A 14668-nucleotide genomic window follows, 5' to 3' on the forward strand; every position below is an offset into this window, starting at 1 on the left:
CTGCGTGGCAGTCCTGACGCGGCTTTCTTTCCCTTGCGCTTCTGGATCTCCGGCTCTTCGGGCCCCTCCAACTCAGCATCTTCTGGTTCCTGCTCCGGTTCCCCTCGTTGGATTCGATCAGGATCGGAACCCAGCGAGTCCCCGGCGCCGGAATCGCCATGACTCCGCCTACCACAAACTCCTCTGAACCCGCCGGAAAGTGACGGCGTGAACGGAATGCCCACCACTTCTCCTTCTGCTTTAGATCCTCTCCTTCTGTCTCCTCCATCGCCCACACCAGACCGGCCAATGAGCTCACCAGCCCACCCGACGGCGTGGTGAAGCCGTTCAGGGTGAGCCTCATGTCCTCCTCCACTGCCAGATTTCAGAACACCTGCTTCGCCGCCCGGCGCATTTCCTTCCGAGATGGGAACCAGGACACCACCTCATTTGCCTTCTCCATCCTCTCCTCATCTCCATCGGCCAGCTCGACAATGGCCCCTTCCATCCTCATCCTCCAGTCCGCCATCTCTCAACTCTTCCTCCTTCTCTGATGGATCTGGTGAGGTCGGGGAGAGGTGGGAAGTGGGAGTGGGTTCAGAGTGCGTCGGTGCAACCCCGGGGCGGGGGGATTTATTATCCACCTCCCCCCGCATTCATGGTGGCCGCACGCCTCGAATTCCCCCCGTGCACCACCGCACTCGGCACAAAAACTTGCCCAACGTGCACGACATGACACGAAAAATCAACAACGCGGTGCACCGCGATCCCCATACCGTGCCGGAGTCCGCGGCTGTCCACAATCCGATCAGCATCATCAAGTAGCAGCACTCTGTCCCCCGTCTCAACAATGGTTCCTCTTCTGTAAAGTAACAGACATGCCTCCGACAACCGCGAGATGTACAGGGCAAGCCATCTCCTCTGCTCCGGCGAAGGGAGCACCAGTTGGTTGCCGGCGGACTCGCCGTCGTCGAACCTAGCCACCGAAAGCCCTTCACTCACGCGGGAAGCGATTCTGGCCAGATGAGATGGGAATTGGAGCACCTGACCTGCTTTAAAGCCGTCGTCAGCACGTCGCCGCCGTTCGTCCACCCATCTATCGTCGAGGTCGAAGAAGGTCAGCCGCTGCGCTCGCCGGAGAAGGACTCCTGGCCGGAAATCTAGCCGCGAACCCCCGAGATCTGGCACGAAATCACATCTGATTCGCGTGTCGCCACCGAGCCGTGCCGCACACGTCTTCATCTCTATTTTTGCCTTGGTAGTCACCAGGTGGCTACCAAGGCGAAAATTGAGGTTTGCTGCAAAATTTTGTGGGCACCAAATGTAGATCATACGCGATGCCCAAAAAACTGTCATTTGAGCATTTGGATGCAAAAATCCTACTCTTCCATATGATGTACTCCCTCCGTTCCATAATGTAAGATGTTTTTTTACACTACACTATCCGTTGGCGATGCTCTTGATAGTCGATGATTTTGCCACAAATTTCATCTTAAGTGGCACACAGAGAGGTGCACGTCTTTACTTAGACAAATTCCCGATTTCTCCGCCTAAGAAAAGCGATGTACCTCAACCTGTCATCAGCAGGAAAATTCACCTACCGCGGCCTTGCCCTTTTGCAGAAAGAGGAAACCACACACAGAGGTTTAAAGGCGCATCAGCCGCAACCGCTGCCGCATTTGGGTCAGGCAGCCTACTCTCTCTCTTGTTTAACCCACCCACCTCGTGCTCAACAGCTCAATCGAGTCTCCCAACAAAAGACCACCACACCGCACCAACCTCCCCACTCCTGCTCCCTTCCGCGACTCAAGTCTCCAACCAAATTCCCTTCCGATTCCTCCACTCCTCTCGCCCCCCGAGGCACACTCCCCAAACCCTAGCTCTCCCCCCTCCCGCGTCGTCGCCCCCGCGCCGAGCTCGAGCGCCGCAGATGGGCTCCGACTCCAAGGAGCTGCTCGGGATCGAGCCCCTCGAGCTGCGCTTCCCCTGTACGGCCTCTCCTCTCCCCCTTCTTTGTATTTAGCTGTTCCGGGGCACATGCCGCCGTCGTTGCTGTTCTCACGGAATTTTCGGACTGACGTCGGCGCGGTCCTCGGTTTGAACTGCCGCGGTGTTTTTTAAATCAAGCATTCCCGTGCAATTTTTTATTTATTTAGAGCGTGGAGGGAATCCGGCGGATTCGCCAGTTTGTTGTACTGTTTGTGCTAAATTTGGTCCTCTTGTTTTTCTTTCTTTCTGGATCGCGCAGTCGAGTTCATGAAGCAGATCTCGTGCTCCATGGAGCTCACCAACAAGACCGATGACTACCTCGCCTTCAAGGTAATCGGAATCAAATTGTTCCCAGCCTTCGTCACAGCACGCAGCTCTGCGATTGTGTACAAAGTGTCTGAATTTGATGCCGCATTTGGTGAAATGTCGCCCCTCTTAGGTCAAGACGACCAGCCCCAAGAAGTACTGCGTTCGGCCCAACAGCGGCATTGTGCCGCCACGGTCCACCAGCAGCGTCGTCGGTAGTGCCAACTCCCATACACCTCCCCCATAGTCATCTGGATGCTTTGTTATCTTTGCGCAGAAACTGACAGCGTCTCTGGTTTCTCAGTGACAATGCAGGCGCTGAAACAGGCGCCGCCCGACATGCAGTGCAAGGACAAGTTTCTCGTGCAGAGCGCTGTGGTGACGGAGGGAACAGCAGTAAAGGATATCACTGGAGAGATGGTACTTCGCATTCTAATGTCTCTTCGTTGGTTCAGTGATGTTGTGGGATGTTTGCTTCAACAGTGCTAACAAGTGAACTTTGTGTAGTTTAAAAAAGAATCAGGTAATGTGGTGGATGAGGTGAGGCTGAAGGTTGTCTATGTGCAACCACCCCGGCCACCATCGCCTGTGCGGGAGGGATCTGAAGAGGGTTCGTCGCCTCGGCCTTCATGGTCAGATGGGCCAAACATAAATTATCAAGATGTGAGATCTCTAACTTTATGCCGTTTCTTCCATTTCGTTGTTTGTTCTTAACTGCTTGAGATCTGATTGATTGTTTTCTAGATGCAGGCAACAAGGGAATCTGATGAGCCACCATTGTCCTCGGTTAGTATCTTAACTTCTTCTGCTGCTTTCCTGATCTGCTCTTTTTTGTAACCTTGTTAAACTGAGTTGTTGCTGGTTTCAGGCGCACAAGGAACCATCTGAGATAACCACTGAGGTTAGCTCCTTCAAACAACTATTTAAGTCTGCATGGATTTTTCTTGTAGAAGTATGGAAAGCAGAAATTGATTTTGTATATCTTCAGGGCATACTTTTTGTAAATGTTTAATACTAATAGGGTTTGGCCAGATCAAACCTTGCACTGAATCCCCGAGAACTAAAATTCAAGTACCATAGACATATATGGCTTGCACTTTTCTCGATTATAATGCGACTTAATCGCATAGTCATATCATTTGGAAGAATGGTACAGCTGCAGAGTTATCAATGCGCCTTAATCCATTTACTTCAGAATTCTTCTTCAAATATCAACTATGCCCAGACTTCCTCAATTCTGTGTAACACTTCCAAATGATTAAGTAACTATGGTGCATCACAAGTGCCATGCTTTGTAAATGAGACGTTCAGTGAGCTGACACCTTGTTGTTTAGTACATAAGAATTATTTCAAACAACAAGTTTCTGTTCAAGATGCTGTTGTACTTGTTAACGCCATTAGACTTTGAGCAATGCTCAACTTAACACTGAAATAGTCAATAAATGACAACCAGAATACTGGATCCTTAAGGCTCAAACTGGTGTAAGTATTTTTATTTTATACTGTAATGTAATGACACATATTTAAGCCACTAGTGAGCTGTATTAAGTTCACCTTTTTGATAATAGATACTGGTGTAAGACATAGACAGTCATTTGCGTCAGCATCACTATGATGAACCTGCTAAACTTGAAATTAGGTGTTTCTGTGTTGGCTGATGCATGCTGCAATATGCATTTGTATCACACTCCCTCCGTCCGAAAAAGCTTGTCCCAAGCTTGTCCTTCAAATGGATGTATCTAGCACTAACTTGGTGCTAGATACATCCATTTGAGGGACGAACTTTTTCGGACGGAGGGAGTACTACTGAGAACATGTATGTACGTGGGTCAAGCTCTAACTTGAAAATGGTCTGTTATGTTTCATGTCAGAGATCAGTGGATGTTGGTCAAGCTCTAACTTATAACAAGATACCCAGTTAATCAACCTGTATTCAGTTTATCATCTTTAGTTGTTGGCCTTCGCTAAATTTCTCTCGCTGTGAAGTTGCAATTGTAGCTAATTCCTCATAATGATACACTCAAATCTGCCAATTGGCATTACTATAGCAACTAGATTCTTTATTAGGTGCAACAAATGCACATGCTTTGGTAGTAGTACATTGTGTAAACTTTTGTATGTATATTGGTACAGTCAATTACCTGCATTATGCGTACAACCCTGCACCATGAGTCAATAAATGGGTCATATTGAGAGCAGACTTTGTGCTCTGCTCACCACATAACATTGTTCAGTTTTTCGTACACCTTTTGTTATTAGTATCTTTTACTTGCCTTGTACCGACACCAATAATGTCTCATGAATTGTATAGACATCCCCGTTGATTTCAAGATTAACTGAAGAGAGAAACTCTGCTATTCAGCAGAACAACAAGCTTCGTGAGGAACTGGTTAGTGGACTCGATCTTGATGTCAACATTTTTGTGGCATGTTTTGTATTTTGTACTAGCATTCTTCCCTAGTGTTTAAGGCTTGTGAATAATTGTCATTATAGCGGCTGCGCTGTTGCTTATCTTTTCATTTAACTTGGGCATATCTTAGGCCCACAACCTATTGCATCCATAAATCATAATACCAAACTTGTTAGATTGCCCTTCATGATTGGAATGTTGGTCTAGTTTACTACGGGAAGAGCTGTGCATGTTGAAGCCTAACATAGTTGTAACTAAACATCTTGTGTTGAATTTTGACAGGACCTTGTGAGAAGGGAGATCAGCAAGCAGAATGGCAATGGCGGTTTCCCGTTGGTGTTCGTGGTTGCCGTTGCTCTGCTGGGAATTCTGCTGGGTTATCTCATGAAGAGATAGAGGACCCCTGTGTAATCCTGCCTGCATCTTGTTAGGCTCCTGTCCTCATCAAAATGGAGCAGTGTTGTCATCTGCATTCTGATGCGCTCATTTACATGTCCGGCACTACTACTTAACAGCACAATATCTTAGGGTATGATGTCGCCTGTAGTTGCAAGCGTCAGATTGGGTTGACCATCATACCCGGTCGAGTAGTCGTCACGGTTAACCTTATGGTTGTTTGTCATATATGACTACTGTTAGCTTGGGCATTAGTATAACTTGGTATAATTGTTAAAAATGAATTTCGCCTACCTAGTGCTGATTCCCTCATGGTATATTTGTGCAGTGTTGGGGAGTGCTTGGTTAATTACGCATGTACTTCATCCTGAATTTTTGGATATCATACGACGCTGGATTCTTGCTTAATTCGATGTCCATGTACCACTTGCAGTAGTAAATAAGAGCACGGCGAATTGGTGATTCCTATTAGAACAGCAACAGTGGTCCCTAGTAGTACTACTCAATAACGTACATGAACAATTAATCCTAGATGAAACAGCTACTCCTCCTACAAGGACCTTGATATGCAGCTCATGTGAACAGAGGTTCCGTTCAGTCCTGGGACTTTCATCGACTCATGCCTCCAGGCTCCAGCATTCTTTGCCCAGTTTCACCTTCAAATCCATGCCGTCTTAATAGTTAGGTTTTGGAGAGGCACCGTCTATTTGCCCTGTCATCATCACTCCTCTGGCTCCTGCAACATGTTGCATCGAGACACGATGGTGCGGAATTCCTCGAGGCTTATCTGTGAAGGAAAATTGAGTTGTAAGAACTGGATTCATGTTCAAAAGATGAACACTCCTTATTGTAGCGCTGGCAGGTCCCTATCGAATGACTGTTTTCAGCATCTGTTTCACAAACGGGCCATGCCGAGTAGGTATCTGCTGTTGGAATCCATGTTCTAGTTAACAAGTTAGAATGACTGAGAGTTATCATTAGGTGGACAAACGAGCAGTATTGGCCCCTCTCTCTAGTTGAGCTTACTTGATAAAATGGTCACTGCTCACGAGTCAAGCGGTCATTCAGTAGTGCAAGTTGACAAAAGGGTGGCTATCTAACACCAAAAAAGTATAACTCTCAGTAATTCTTAAGATGGTGGTCATTCTAAGTAATGCATCATTTAAAGTAGATATGTACTCCCTCCGTTCCAAAATAGATGACCCAACTTTGTACTAAAGTTAGTACAAAGTTGAGTCATCTATTTTGGAACGGAGGGAGTAAAAAATTTATCCAAGAACAAAGGACAAACCTTTCCATCTTTGTCACTATCAAAGCAATGGATCATCTTAGATAGCTCAAAATCTGTCCAGATGAAATCATTTATATTGGCCATTTTTTCAAGATCCCAGGGTGCGATGTATCCTTTTCCAGCCTCTGTACACCAAAGTAGTAACCAATTCACAGTCCATAAAAGTAAAAATATTTAGATAAAACCTTATAGTACAGTGACAAGAAAAGAGGAACTGTGCCAATCAAAATTTTGTGCTTCTGCTATGAACATAACTAAACCCATTTGTCTATAGGGGAATACCCAACTGAAGACACTTCAGTGTGGACAAATCAGCTTGGCTTGTTGAATACTGTTTAAGAACTAATCTTAATTCCCCTGGTAAGCATCGCAGGATCACACCATACGTAACTTTAACCAATACGCAAATCACAAGGGCATCAGAACAAAACGCCTATGTTACTTTAGGCTCATAGGATTTCCTACTAAGACTATTTCCTCAACAAACAATTATGTATAGATGCAACAAAAAATCCATTTTCTAGGGGAACTCAGGTTTTAAATGCCATAAATGGACTTCCAAGTCAGATAAAATACCATCAAATGAGAAGAATATTGCCACCACATCATCTTCCGACAGTTGAATTCTGCTCCTGACCTGAAAGCAAGCAATGGAAGCACAATTATGCAAAACACAAGTAAGATTGGGATGTAAAGCTAATACTGTACATGTCATTCTGGAAGGAACATACCTGCTTCTTTGTCTTCCTATTTTTAGCGGAGTCCTTAACAGGTGTGGTATTGTCATTTTTGCATGGCGTGCTTTTTCGTCCTTTGGCTCCTCTGCTCGAAGTTTCTGCAACTGTTGTTGTCGTCACGGAACTTTTTGAAGGTTCTGTTGTTGTCGTCACGGAACTTTTTGAAGGTTCTGCCAGGGAGAGCGCAATCGCCTGCATATGGCAAAGAATCATGAGTGGAAAAAGGATCAGGAGTGCAATAAGCATTCAAGGATCACATCCGTTTTTGGCGCCTACATTTGCGACGTATGTATTACCTGTTGTAAGGCTGCGTCATCATCCATAAAATCGGCGAAGGGAGCACCTTCTTCTCTAACGGTACTTTTAGAAGAGCTTCCCAAGTTCATTTTCTTCTTTGCCTTTCCCTGAAAAGAAAGCAGAGGAAAGAAAACTATGCATTAGCACTAATATTAAAGAGCAGACAGTTATATTAACATGGAATTTCACATTCCATTTCTTTGGAAGATCTCCAATCCATTGTGCAGCAAAACCTATTAAGCTTGTGTTCTGCTTAGATATTGCTATAAACCGTGATTTAGCAATTTAACTTGTATAAGGATGCCATGAACAAGCCCACAAACCCTAATGGCATTACAACTGATGAGAAAAGTATTTGATACACTATCACCAAAACAATAGCGTCAACTAATTCAAGGGCCTGGATTAGTGGATTGGTTCCACTGGAAAACGGGGGCACCTTTTGGTTAGACCTAGAGGAAGCCTTGAACTCCTCCTCGGAGTCTTGGTCACTGGCCGACGAGCCCTCCTCCTCCTCCTCTTCCTCGCCGCCGCCCCCGTCGGACGGGAGGTACTCCTCGTCCGCATCGTCGGATCGTTTCTTCTGTTTTCTCTTGGCCCCCCCCCCCGCCGCCGCCGCCGCCGCCGCGGAGGACGGCTGGTTGAGGAGGGGGGACGCCGCTAGGCGGCGGATGCCGAGGGCCTGGAGGCGGGCCTCGTTCTCCCGTATCCGCGCCAGCCGCTGCTTCTCGTACTCCGTCAGGGGCTGGTCCTCTCCCGCCATGGCGACGCAGCGGCCGTGTTTTTTTTTTCTTCTCTCTCTCCAAAGGAACTGTGAAATTGCCTCGAGTTTCTTCTCTTGATTTTTTTAGGGGATTTTGTTGAGTTGATATGGGCCTGGTTTTATTATCTAGATGGGCTGTACGCGCTCTACTCAAACAAGCCTTTCTAATTGTGCAATGGCCCTCAAACTTTTTTTTTTGTGAGCACATCAAAACCAGCCTGAACCAGCAAACACGGCGCACACTTACACCTACGCGTCTTCTGAAAACGTACACGATCGTATACTGCTACCGACAATGCTGACGCTGTTCTTGTAGACATGGAACAAAACCAATCTTCTTTTTAGGCAAATTAATCACTGTGCAGCTGCTGTCTATATGAAGTTATGAACACACGACAGCAGCGCCCGTCAAAACACACACACACACACACACACACACACACCATACGCGCGACAGCAGCGAAGCAAAAGACATCTATCTAGGAGATGGCCGCCTCCGCCCAGGCCAGTGAGGAGTCCCTGACGGACGTGTCGACGCCTTCCTCGAGGATGGCCCCGATCATGTTCATGGAGGGCCTCCGCGACGGCTCGGCGTCGATGCACAGGTTCACCACGTTGCAGATGATGCCCAGGCTCTCCTGGCTCACGCTCCTCAGCTTCGGGTCCACCAGCTTGCCAAACTCCCCCGGCTGCTCCAAGTGCTTCCTCGCCTGCACACACTCATCCATCATTCTCAAGAATCATACGTACCCCTCCATCCGGAAATACTTGTCGGGGACATGAATAAAAATGTAGGAGTATGATTTAGTTCAATAGTTCTGTGGTAGATTTTTCATGCTGCTGGTAATCCTGAGTTCATTTGATTCGGTCAAGAACACTTACCCAGTTCACCAGGTCGTCTGTGTCCTTGGAGAGCGAGGCCCTGCCGCTGATCAGCTCCAGGAGGATCACCCCGAAGGCGAAGGTGTTGGCCTGGACGTCCATGAAGCGCACGTGCCGGGAGTCCACGACGCCGTTGGAATGCCCGCCGCCGCCGTTCACCACGCAGCCGGAGCTGAGGAGGGGTTTGCCCACGAGACCCCTCCACCTCTCGAAGTCAATTATCTGCAAATCAGAACCCATTTCAGCTCAGCTGCTAACATTTTGCTGTCAACTGTCACTGAAGACGCCACGTTCCAAGAAGCAACAGGCCGACCTTGGGTGAGAAGTCTTCAGTCAGATAGATGGAGCTGGACGCCAGCGCGGCGACGGCGAACGGCGGCTGCAGCTCGGTGTGCAGGTATCTGAGGACGCGCGCGATGCTCAGCGCTATCTTCATCCGCCTCGGCCAGGATAGCTGACACCCTTCCACATCTGAAAGCACACGACACCCAACGAACAAGTTTCAGTCATATATATGTCACCTTCTCAGATCTCAAATGCAGCAAGGTTACAAAGCTTTCAGTAGTGCCAAAAGCTTACCGTGGAGATGCTCGTAGAGCGTCCCGTTGGGTGGGTACTCGAAGACCACCATTCTCGAGAACGGATCGGACGACTTGCAGTATCCCACCATCTTCGCGGCGTTTTCGTGACTCAGTCTCGCCACTTCTACCACCTAAGGGTCCAAGACACCAAGAGATATGGTCAAAGGGCCGTGCAAAAAATCTTTGGCATCAATGTCAAGTTGGAGAGCAATCAACTCACCTCCTCCTGAAAATAAAGCTCGACGTAGTTCGTCCAGTAATGCACCGGAGCCGACATCGACACGACGGCGATCTCCCGGCCATCCTTCATGGTTCCCTTGTACACCACCGTCTCGTGGGAGGACCCAATTATGTTGCTGAAGTCTTCGCAGGCCTCGGCGAGCTCTTGCCGGCTTATTTTCGGCACATTCCCCAGCAGGTCATCATCTGCACAAGAAAAATTTTGTAACTTTTTTTTTAGGACGCAAATTTTTGTAACTAAGACAGTGTACCCTCCAATATTTGTCAGTGAGAAGACAAACACTGACCGATTGTGATCACGTTGGTTTCCTTCCAGCTTAGTGCTCTTGTCCATGGAACACCTCTCCTGGAGGATCTATCTTTGCGTCTTCTGAGACCAGCGATGGCACAGAGTGTTAAAATGGAGAGCACTGAAACTCCCGTGACGACTTCCACAATGAGGAGCCACAGTGGTTGTATCACTCTTCCTCTCTGCCCATCTTCACCAATACTGTTGTTGTCTTTGCCTGCATCCGTGCTGTTTCCACCTGTAATTATGATGCGATATACTCTCACTCACTGCTCACAAAAATTAAAACACAGCAGGAGACTTTTTTTTTGTGGGGGACAGCAGGAGACTTAAGTAAGTATAAGCATCCTAGTATGATTTAAAATAAGTGTTATGATATATCAGTAAGAAAAGTAGGTATAGACCATTTTCAATTATTTTTTATCGCTAAAATGCACAAATCAGTTTTGACCTGCTTCCCGCAGCGCTGACAGAAAAACTGAATACTTGGAAAAACATGGATATATTGGACAAACACAAGAAGGTTAGGACAAGAGATCAAACTAATGGACACAGGGAAGAATGTGATAGAAAGGGTCCAAGAAGGAAGCGAACAAAGTGGCAAATTTCTTCTCTTTGTTTTAGCAAAGCATAACTAACATTCCCACTACCCAATAGGTCCCATGATGTCATTCGCAACGTAGGTCCTAATTTGCTATTGTCGACTAAATTAGAACAGGCATTTTTTAAGTTCCCACGGCCGCACCATCAATGGCCTCGAGCCCCAAAGCGTAACACCTTTTTTACTTTTTAATAAAGATGAACAAATGGCTGTGAATATTCTTCAGTCTAGCCTAATGCCCTAGTGCAGTAGTAGTTCCTTTGATAAATACTGCAACGTAAATCCTAAGAATAGTGTGGAAATAGCTTACTATGAAGCTGATGCACAAGGGAGTTTCATCCAAGTAATATACTGTATTATTTTGCCAAAAGGAACTGCTGGATGTATCTTGCAACAGGTAATGTCTACATGCTCTTGTCAAATTACAATAACACAGAGGCAAAAGCAGCAAAAAAACAAAAACTTAATTGAATCATGGTGCTGAAAATGGGGTTTAACTTCATTAAAGACTGTAATGCTTAAAAATGTAACATCACCGTACATTGCCAGTCAGGGCGATTCATTGTGTCGTTGTTCTGGAAGCAATTCCCTGCCATTCTTGATCTGTTCAAATACTGTAAAACAGGTAAGTTCAGATAGACTTAACTGAAATGCAAGCCACAAAAGAAAGATGTACCTTTGGATGTGCCTGAAGCACGCAGGAATACCTCCAGTTAAAAGGTTATCTGAGAGGTCTATATCAGTTAGCTGAGCTAACTGACACAAACCAACTTGATCTTCTTTGTTGGTGGACACCCTGAAAGAAGAACAACCACAATTTCATATTCATATGCAATTGATGCCCACACAGAAGGTACATATCTGCTAAGGACTTTTTTTTGGCAACTTGGTCACTGTATCTTGTCTCATTCTCCAGCTTGTTTCGAAACGATAAACCGTATCGTTATCTTCTCTTACTACTATTGTGAAACAGCATCAGTGCTGATTGATGCTGACTTGTTAACTAAATAGCTTTATTGTGTTCACGGGAGAAGAGACGTGCTTCCGGGCCCTTCCAGGATCCAGATCATGCATGCTAAAAATAGATACTTGGTTTTGAACACTCTGAAAGACTGAAACAGATGCACTTACATGATGGAATCATTACTTCCAGGAATAGTCCCTGTGAGGCTGTTGTTGCTCAACCGTAGCTCCTTGAGGTTTGTCAGCTTACCGAGCTCAGGAGGGATGGCGCCACTCAACCGATTCGCGTGAAGGTCTCTAGGGCATAAGAGAACAGACGAGTCATGAACATGGAAATAAAAGTTTTACGTAAACAAAAGTTGATCACAGCTTCTGGGGTAGTACATTGTTGTGATGTTTTGCATGTCACCGGTCTCACTTGGAATGGGCCCCTCCAGTTGATTTGTGCTGAGATTCAGCACTGTAAGGTTCTTTAACTTGCCGATTTCTCTCGGTATCGAGCCCGTGAGTGCATTGTGATCCAATATGCTGCAAGAAGCTCATCAGGCTTATTAATCTCCAGTTGCTTGCAGGGAAGTACATGTTGTAAAAAAACAAGAGTTGCAAGCACATACAGTTTTTGCAGAGAAGTCAAGGATCCAATCTCTGGTGCAAGGAACCCCGAGAGAGATGAGTTTGACAACTCCCTGGACAGTCAGTGGCAGCAAGAGGTAAGACATTTATAAGAACATCAAGTCTATCGATATATGTATAAAATACTACCCCCTCTGTAAACTTTTATAAGACGTTTCAGTGCTGAACTTTTTTGGTTAACGAGCAAGCAAGCATGCCTACATAAAACTAACGCATTTCTTAATTGTCTTTGGATAAGTAGCAACACTTGGATTTGAAGTTTTCTTTTTAAAAACTGAGAATTCCATTGGCTTCTGCGGGTGGGACCACAAACCCACCGGGTCAGTTTTCTGTAGGTGCTTCTCTGGTCAACTGAAGATAGGAGAGAGACACACAGTAAAAGTAGGTAAAAAAAATGATGGTAGCTTTCAGCTGGATGTCTCATTGTGCTGTCGGAGACTTTTCCGTGGAAGAAGATGGATGCATCCTTCTGTTGGCCCCGGGAGTCTTCTTCTTCCACCCCCGGATTGTTCCATTGGAGAGAGTGCAGGAAGAATTGTTCATATCGTTTCTGATAATAAACTCTGAAAGAGGATATGCTAAATAAACGGTGCATTCGGCTCCCTCATCTTGCGGCAGACTACCGGCGTAACAAAAGAGGAACAAGCAAGCAGGAAGTCGGAGCGGGTAAAAGGGATTCTTACAGCGCCACCACACGGCCGTCGGAGAGCGAGCACCAGACGCCGGACCACCAGCAGGGATCCGGCTCGCTGGTGGTGTTCCAGTTGGAGAGCTCGGCGCGAGGGTCGCCGTCGATGGCTCGCTTGAAGGCGAGGAGCGCACGCACTGCACGCCCGCCCGGAGCAAGAACGAGGCAGCAGCAAGCAATCAACCACTGAATGAAGAAGATAGACAAAAAGCAGGAAAAAATATACAGCAAGGCATGGCCAAGGGCAGCACCGTCGTCTGAGACGGAGGGCTCGGAGGCGAAGGGCTCAGGGGCCGGGGCGATGGAAGCGCAGCAGCCGAGCCCGAGCGCCATGGCCAGGAGCGAGAGCCCCAGCAGCAGCCTCGCCATCGTCGTCGTCGTCGTCGTACCACGTAGTGCTTTTCCTAGAGCAGAGGAGGGCCTGTTCACATGGCCATCTGTAAAGCCCCGTGTGTTGGTTCGTTCACTCGAGGAGTTTGTATTGTAGGAGTGCGAGAAGAAGAAGAAGGGGACGAGGAAGTTGCACTTAACGGCCACGCCAAGCAGTGATGATGGCCTATCACACGCGCGCAAGAGCGAGCACTCCAACAGGACAACCCAAGCCAAACCACCGCATACATTAATTAACTTGTTATTGTTATTATTATTATTTTTTACGGGGATTGTTATTATTATTTTTTAACACAGTACAAACGAAAACGCTCATGTAAATGCGCATACACTCACTCATATGAACGCACACGCATACACCCTACCCCTATGAGCACCTCTGAGAGACTGAGCCGGCATATCATCTTGAAACTTTACAAAGTCATCGTATGTGCCTTGTAGTCGATGAGAACGTCTCTTTTAACAATGCGAGCACCAGGACTTGAACCCTGATGGGCTGAGAGTACCACTCTCCTTCTAAACATCCGACTACAGGTTGGTTCGGTTATTGTTATTACTTGGTCACCCCTACATGTGTGGGGTAGCATAGCATACGTGAGAATACGTGGGTACATATGTACTCCCTTCGTAACGCTCTTATATTTTCTTTACAAAGGAAAGGGAGTATGTTCGAACGTGCTCCACCCCACACACACACCAGCAACACTGTGCAATCTGCCGCACAGCACGGGAGCACAAACTTGCTAGATTCAACTTGTACCGGGGCGAGCTGCAGATGCGAGAAGAATCGGCCACGAAAGCTCGGAAGTACTACGTACTACGGTACCATCGATCGACCGGGACACGTGCCCAACTCGACTCGAGCGAGCGCCAAATTGTCATCGTTACGTGACGCTGATGCTTAAGCTTCACCAGAGTCCTTAAGTTTAAGTTTATCCGTATGAATATCTAATGCGATTCCAAGTACCAGTTCAATCCTGGGTTGGGTTGCAAGGCAGGGCACGCTCCTCCCGTCCCCTAAGCACGCACACGCGCGCTGAAGGCGACGTGCCGGGAGACCACGATATATACATATATAAATCTGCATAAGATATGGTTTCGTTCGGTGTCGTGGCCTGGCCGGGCTGCTTCTTGGGTTGTTTCCTTGCAACTAGCCATTCATACCTAGCCTGGCTATTTGATTGGCTGTTTTTAACTTTAGGGAATGACGCAAAAACCTTTGAAGAAGAGTTG

The 14668-nt window shown here is 46.9% G+C and overlaps 3 protein-coding genes across 4 annotated transcripts; 1 reads left to right on the forward strand and 2 right to left on the reverse strand.

Moving 5' to 3' along the window:
• Nucleotides 1–1678: 1678 nt before the first annotated feature.
• LOC119364889 (vesicle-associated protein 1-2-like) lies at nucleotides 1679–5397 on the forward strand. Of its 2 annotated transcripts, none has more exons than XM_037630454.1 (9): nucleotides 1679–1967; nucleotides 2228–2298; nucleotides 2408–2489; nucleotides 2579–2694; nucleotides 2782–2937; nucleotides 3019–3060; nucleotides 3143–3175; nucleotides 4586–4663; nucleotides 4967–5397. In XM_037630454.1, the coding sequence occupies exons 1-9, from the start codon at nucleotides 1910–1912 to the stop codon at nucleotides 5078–5080; spliced, it is 750 nt and encodes a 249-aa protein (XP_037486351.1). In that variant the 5' UTR covers nucleotides 1679–1909; the 3' UTR covers nucleotides 5081–5397. The 2 variants fall into 2 exon arrangements, with proteins under 2 accessions (XP_037486351.1, XP_037486352.1); XM_037630455.1 differs by having other exon boundaries at nucleotides 1680–1967; nucleotides 3025–3060.
• A 123-nt stretch (nucleotides 5398–5520) lies between these two features.
• LOC119364888 (general transcription factor IIF subunit 1-like) lies at nucleotides 5521–8246 on the reverse strand. Its single transcript, XM_037630453.1, has 6 exons — nucleotides 7845–8246; nucleotides 7405–7512; nucleotides 7103–7300; nucleotides 6948–7008; nucleotides 6372–6496; nucleotides 5521–5867 (listed from the first exon to the last, which is right to left on the reverse strand). Exons 1-6 carry the CDS (start codon nucleotides 8166–8168, stop codon nucleotides 5802–5804), a joined length of 882 nt encoding a protein of 293 aa, XP_037486350.1. The 5' UTR covers nucleotides 8169–8246; the 3' UTR covers nucleotides 5521–5801.
• Nucleotides 8247–8489: 243 nt separating this feature from the next.
• LOC119364887 (probable LRR receptor-like serine/threonine-protein kinase At1g63430) lies at nucleotides 8490–13542 on the reverse strand. Its single transcript, XM_037630452.1, has 13 exons — nucleotides 13297–13542; nucleotides 13041–13182; nucleotides 12339–12410; nucleotides 12109–12252; nucleotides 11893–12021; nucleotides 11438–11557; nucleotides 11303–11364; nucleotides 10159–10398; nucleotides 9852–10057; nucleotides 9630–9762; nucleotides 9364–9521; nucleotides 9051–9272; nucleotides 8490–8878 (listed from the first exon to the last, which is right to left on the reverse strand). Exons 1-13 carry the CDS (start codon nucleotides 13412–13414, stop codon nucleotides 8648–8650), a joined length of 1977 nt encoding a protein of 658 aa, XP_037486349.1. The 5' UTR covers nucleotides 13415–13542; the 3' UTR covers nucleotides 8490–8647.
• Between the last annotated feature and the right edge of the window lie 1126 nt (nucleotides 13543–14668).

This window comes from Triticum dicoccoides, chromosome 2B (genome assembly GCF_002162155.2).
Source record: "Triticum dicoccoides isolate Atlit2015 ecotype Zavitan chromosome 2B, WEW_v2.0, whole genome shotgun sequence".
NCBI lineage: Eukaryota > Viridiplantae > Streptophyta > Magnoliopsida > Poales > Poaceae > Triticum > Triticum dicoccoides.